Here is a 5000-nt window from a genome sequence, read left to right as displayed (position 1 = left end):
CACATTGCTGAGTGTTTGCATTGTGCAAAGCAAAAGTGAAGATGCAGGATGTGGATAATAGCATAATTTTATTGATTTCAGTAGAAAAATTGCTGATCCAGGAATACCTGAAATTTGCATTTTAATACCAGATAGCCTCTGAGACAGGAAACAGGATCCAGCCACAAGACTTAACTCAGTCTGGAGTTTCCATGATGTCTCAAGTAAATAGTAACACAAACCTCCACCGGCCAACTGTGTGTGTGTGTGTGTGTGTGTGTGTGTGTGTGTGTGTGTGTGTGTGTGTGTGTGTGTATGTATATATGTATGAGCAAATACTTATACCTATATATTATACTTATTTGTGTCCTGAACCAGCTTTGCATTAGAAAAGTCTCCATAAAAGAGCAGCATTGAGTAGCACGTTAAGAATATCTAGAAGCATTGCACTAAAGAAATTAGAAAAATGGCACGTGACAACTATTCGGCTATAATTTAGCGCACGTGCAGAATCAAGTTGTTATCGCCCCATTTAGTTATTGACAATTCACAATCTTTTTTCCACCACTGCTCCAACCTCAAAACGGTGACGTGTGCAGCTTCGTTATCAGATCAACCGCAAAACGACGAAATGACTGCGACTGTTTCTCTTATTCTTTTTTTGCTTGCCATAAAATAAAGAGTTGTCTTCAACATGAACTGACACCGACTCACCTTGTTGTCTGGTCTCCATGAGTGACAGCCGGGTGTGAACTTCCCAAATAACCTCCTGAGACGAGACGAGACGAGACACGGCAGCACGCGCAGCAGCGGCCGTTAGCGGCTCCGGGTCGCGGTGTGTTTCTTCGGGCTCCTCCGGGTGTCACGCGCTGGGCCAGCTTTCCAGGCGGAGCTTGGAACACGAGCCAATGGGCGCTCGTGACTTCTAAATTTGCATAATTCACCAACTGGACATAGTCCTTGATAGGAACGTTTGCCCTCACCGGACACAGCAATATTCAGTTTACTCATGAGATACAACAATTAAATTATTAAGAAGTGCGTTCGTCATTGGTGGAGGAAGTATGCAGATCCTTAAGTTGAGTAGAAGTAGCAATACATCAGTGTATACATACCCACTACAAGTACTAGACTATAAGCTTACTAAATTAACACAATTCAAATGTATTTTAGGTGCCAAAAGTTTAAAGTTGAATGGATATGCTGCAGAGCAAGTTCACTCTGCAGTGTATTGAATGTGAATCACCACAAAATAAAAAGTTCCTGGAAATTGTACTCGGGCTAGGCACAGTACTTGGGTGAGTGTACTTTCCACCAAGGTTTCCTTTTAACCATCCTATACAATGTCTGTCTTTGTATTATTGTATGCAGCTTAAAACATAACTACCACCACTACTACTACTACTACTACTAATAATAATAATAATAATAAAGGAATTTGCTAATAAAAGGAGTGTAAAGGAATTACATTGTTTGATCAAACCATTATTTATTCGCAATTTAACTTACAATTAGTTTTTAAATAGTAATCCTCAAAATATTCTTTCTTTATCTGACCAAAGAATAAAGGTTGCATTGCCTCTCCTCCCATGGTGCACTTATGACCCCTGCTGACATAAAGCTGAAGTCACAGCAGTGGTTGCAAATAAAAAAGAGAAGTTGATTCAACAGACCAGAAGACAGACATTCATTCAGTTTGTAAAGCTCAAAAACATTAAAACATATTCGACAAACCTGCCAACAGAAAGTACACGTCGTTATCAGACAAAGCAGTCAAACAGAACATTTTGGCATTTTAGTTTATTCTTCGTCAGATCCTCAGATGAAAACATTTGTGCCTGGCTAAGTGAGCAATAATAACAATAGACATGTTTTAACGGATGCATCAGGTGGAAGAATCAGTTATCAAGTCGAAGACATTTCTTTGAAAACAAAGTGACGTATTGACAGGTTTGCATGTCTAGAAGGTGAAAACCCATCCTGATGTTGAACAGCGAAACAAATACTCACCGGCCTCCTGAGTTGACATTAACTCACAATATGTTGTCCCTAACTACACATTTGATTTGTTGAAAATGACAAATGTCCATACAAGACTCATTACATGTCTGAAACAGTGCTTGACGTGATGCTGCTGTCCAAAGAGTGAGGTTTTGTGTCAGCCAAAATAAAGTGACAGTTAAACTTGTGCAAAACGATGAGTATTTGGGAAGTAGCTTAGGAACCTGTAATGTAAATGTTAGAGGTTTGATTGAATTTTTAGCCATTTAAAAACACATTCCTAATAAAAGGGCCTGATTGCACTGCACATTGCCCAGTGTTGGGGTAACAGATCCATATTTGTATTATTCAGTAGTTTCTCATACATTATGAGCCCCATATTGTGATTTATTACACTTTGCTTTCGCTGTTCTCACACATAATCTTTGGAGTCACGCAGGGGCAGTGAACCACAGGTTGGCACACCCTGATCTATAATGGCTGTGAAGGCACTATTGCATATTTATGTCAATATCACTGGTATTGTAACACAAAAAAGAAAGACCAGGGGCATCAGCCAGCCAATACGCCCCAGCAAAGAAAATACATTGGCCAAAAATAACTCCCATGTCACTGGATAAATTGATATAGTGCAAATTATTTTTGTTGTCGCATGTTTAGCTTTACCCAAACAGTCGCTTAGTGTTTACAGAAATGATCCATCGGTAATACGAAGGGATACCACAACAAAACAAAGCAATGATGGCGTCTTAGCGTGAGCGGGATCAACACACGTGTACATGTATAAACGTGACAGAAATCAGACGTGAGGGGCCGAGCGGCAAGAAGACCATCCTGTTATTGGTCCTTTACATTGCTCTGCTGGCCGTGACCAGGGAGAGCAAATACATTTTTTATAATTACTGTTCGTCAGCAAACCTGTAAACCCATGCTCCTAAGAAGGACTTTGTCTGACCAAATATTTGGTATCGTTACTTTTTAAATGATGCAAATGATTCATTGACTATCAGAGATGCCATCTGTTCATCTTTAGGCACTGAGCTAAAACAAAGGACCAATTCAGAGGTGGTGCAATGCAAACTGCACATGCAGAAAAATATGTAGCCACAAAAATTAAACTATTCGCTGATGCATTCCTGTGCCGAAAATAATTTGAAAGTACAAATGCCCCTCACACAAGTCAGTCATCTTTCATTCAAACAAACAAAAACAGCAGCAATTCAACGTTGTCAGTGTAGTACTAGCTGAGATGTTAGATACAACCTGTATGCATATGATGATGTGTACAATTGTTAAGTAGATTCAAAGATTTCAAAGTTTTCGTAACCCTGGAAACTTTTAATTTCCCAGTGATGTATAACTAATACATGTTTTTCTCCCCCGTGACCCCAACAGCGCCGCTCACAATACAGCTGAGTCAGACTGGGAAACGTTTGCGTCACTGGGATGTTTCGATCTCTTTTGACAACTACAGTGTTTTGACTTTACTGGATTTAAACATGGTGGCTAAGTAGCTCTGGGCCAACGCTGCTGCTCAGCAATCTCTGTGGCACAGCCCATGTGGTTGTGAACAGAGTGAACAAAGAAGTCCCTGAGAGTGGATTCAAACCCAGAGTCAGGACCGACTGAAAAGCAGTGTGTAATATATATATATATATATATATATATATATATATATATATATATATCAATATATTGTCTCTGTGTCCTTCAGGAACCGTCACTGTACTTGACAGCTAGTATTTATGAAGTCCCAGATGTGGATCGCTGGGATAAAGAGAAGCCAACGATGTTCAACATGCATGAACATCCATTCTGCTTCTCCTTCATGCTTTAAATCTGGGTTTCAGTGATGAAATCCGCTGCAACACTCTTGAAACCACAGCTTTTAATGCATTGATCTTCGCCGCGCGTTTGTTTCCAGTGAACGTTTTATCATTTTATCGTTCCACTTTTTTTTTCTTGTTGTAGCATCTTCTATGTACAGATAATATTGTGCTTCTCCTCGTCTTTTTTTGGTGTGTTTTCCTTGAAACATCTTCATATTAGTCTCATGATGAATCACTCCGTTGTGCACACACACACACACACACACACACACACACACACACACACACACACATACACACACACATACACACACACATACACACACAGTGTACTTGTCCACGCAGTGCGGCGCAGGTGCTATTGTCACGTATCAGATCCTTCAAAAGCGTTTGGTTGATTTTTGTGTGGACGCACACTCATTTCCGAAACTAAGAAGGGGGGAGAGGATAGAGGGAGAAATGAAGGACAGCAAGCTGGCTGCTGCCAGGTGGCGACCTTTAAAGCTTGTTTGTTTCCAGTTAAGTTTGTGTACGTTAAAGGCCACCACATCACGATCCAAAATCTCAAGAGAGACAGCCGTCCTCTCGTCGCTTCAACAGAGTCAGACGCGATACAAAAAATTCTCGAAATCAATTCTTAACGACGTTGAAAACCTGAACACCTAATAATTAACATTCAAATGTATTCTGGCACACCTCTACGTAGGGCAGCAGCCTGACGATACCCTCATTTCTTTAAAACAATAAAACACCCCGTTTATCTCTCAAGCAAACCACCACACAGACGACATAGAAATGAAAAATAAAACCTTAAATACTTGTTTATCTACATGTACAATTTGCGATAGTATGTTCCGTCGATTTCATCCTCAGCAGCTTCACACTATGTAATGCATATTCTTACAATCTTACGCTGCCTCTAAGTCTATTTCTTCATGCAGACTCCAGTACACACTGTCAGCATGAGCACCCAAAATCTCTGCAACAAGCAACCCCTGAAAAACAATAACAAAGAAACCCAACAAAGGGGACTAGGTCCCCCATCTGTCTCGCCACATTCAGCGTTTTGTTTTGGCACAATTGGCGCACAGCAGCTTTTTTTTTTTTTGGGGATGATGCACATACTGGCATACAGTGTGTGGGCACGGCAGAGACGACGGGTGAGCGATCCCACCAGGGCAGAGACCAAAA

General features: G+C 40.6%; 2 protein-coding genes across 2 annotated transcripts in view; both read right to left on the bottom strand.

The window, feature by feature from the left end:
* tpd52l1 (tpd52 like 1) overlaps positions 1–712 on the bottom strand; it is a gene marked incomplete at its 5' end in the record, with an annotated part of 14555 nt that extends 13843 nt beyond the window's left edge. The window contains one exon of the mRNA XM_079216331.1: positions 694–712. Within this exon, the coding sequence (XP_079072457.1) occupies positions 694–712 (19 nt within the window). The remainder of the gene's footprint in view (positions 1–693) is intronic.
* A 1680-nt stretch (positions 713–2392) lies between these two features.
* Positions 2393–5000, bottom strand: part of rnf217 (ring finger protein 217) — a gene marked incomplete at both ends in the record, with an annotated part of 10548 nt that continues 7940 nt past the window's right edge. The window contains one exon of the mRNA XM_079215726.1: positions 2393–2403. Within this exon, the coding sequence (XP_079071852.1) occupies positions 2393–2403 (11 nt within the window). The remainder of the gene's footprint in view (positions 2404–5000) is intronic.

The sequence above is a fragment of the Taurulus bubalis genome (assembly GCF_910589615.1).
Source record: "Taurulus bubalis genome assembly, chromosome: 3".
In the NCBI taxonomy this organism is placed as follows: domain Eukaryota; kingdom Metazoa; phylum Chordata; class Actinopteri; order Perciformes; family Cottidae; genus Taurulus; species Taurulus bubalis.
Note: the sequence above shows the minus strand (reverse complement) of the source record. Positions and strands in the feature narration are given on the sequence as shown.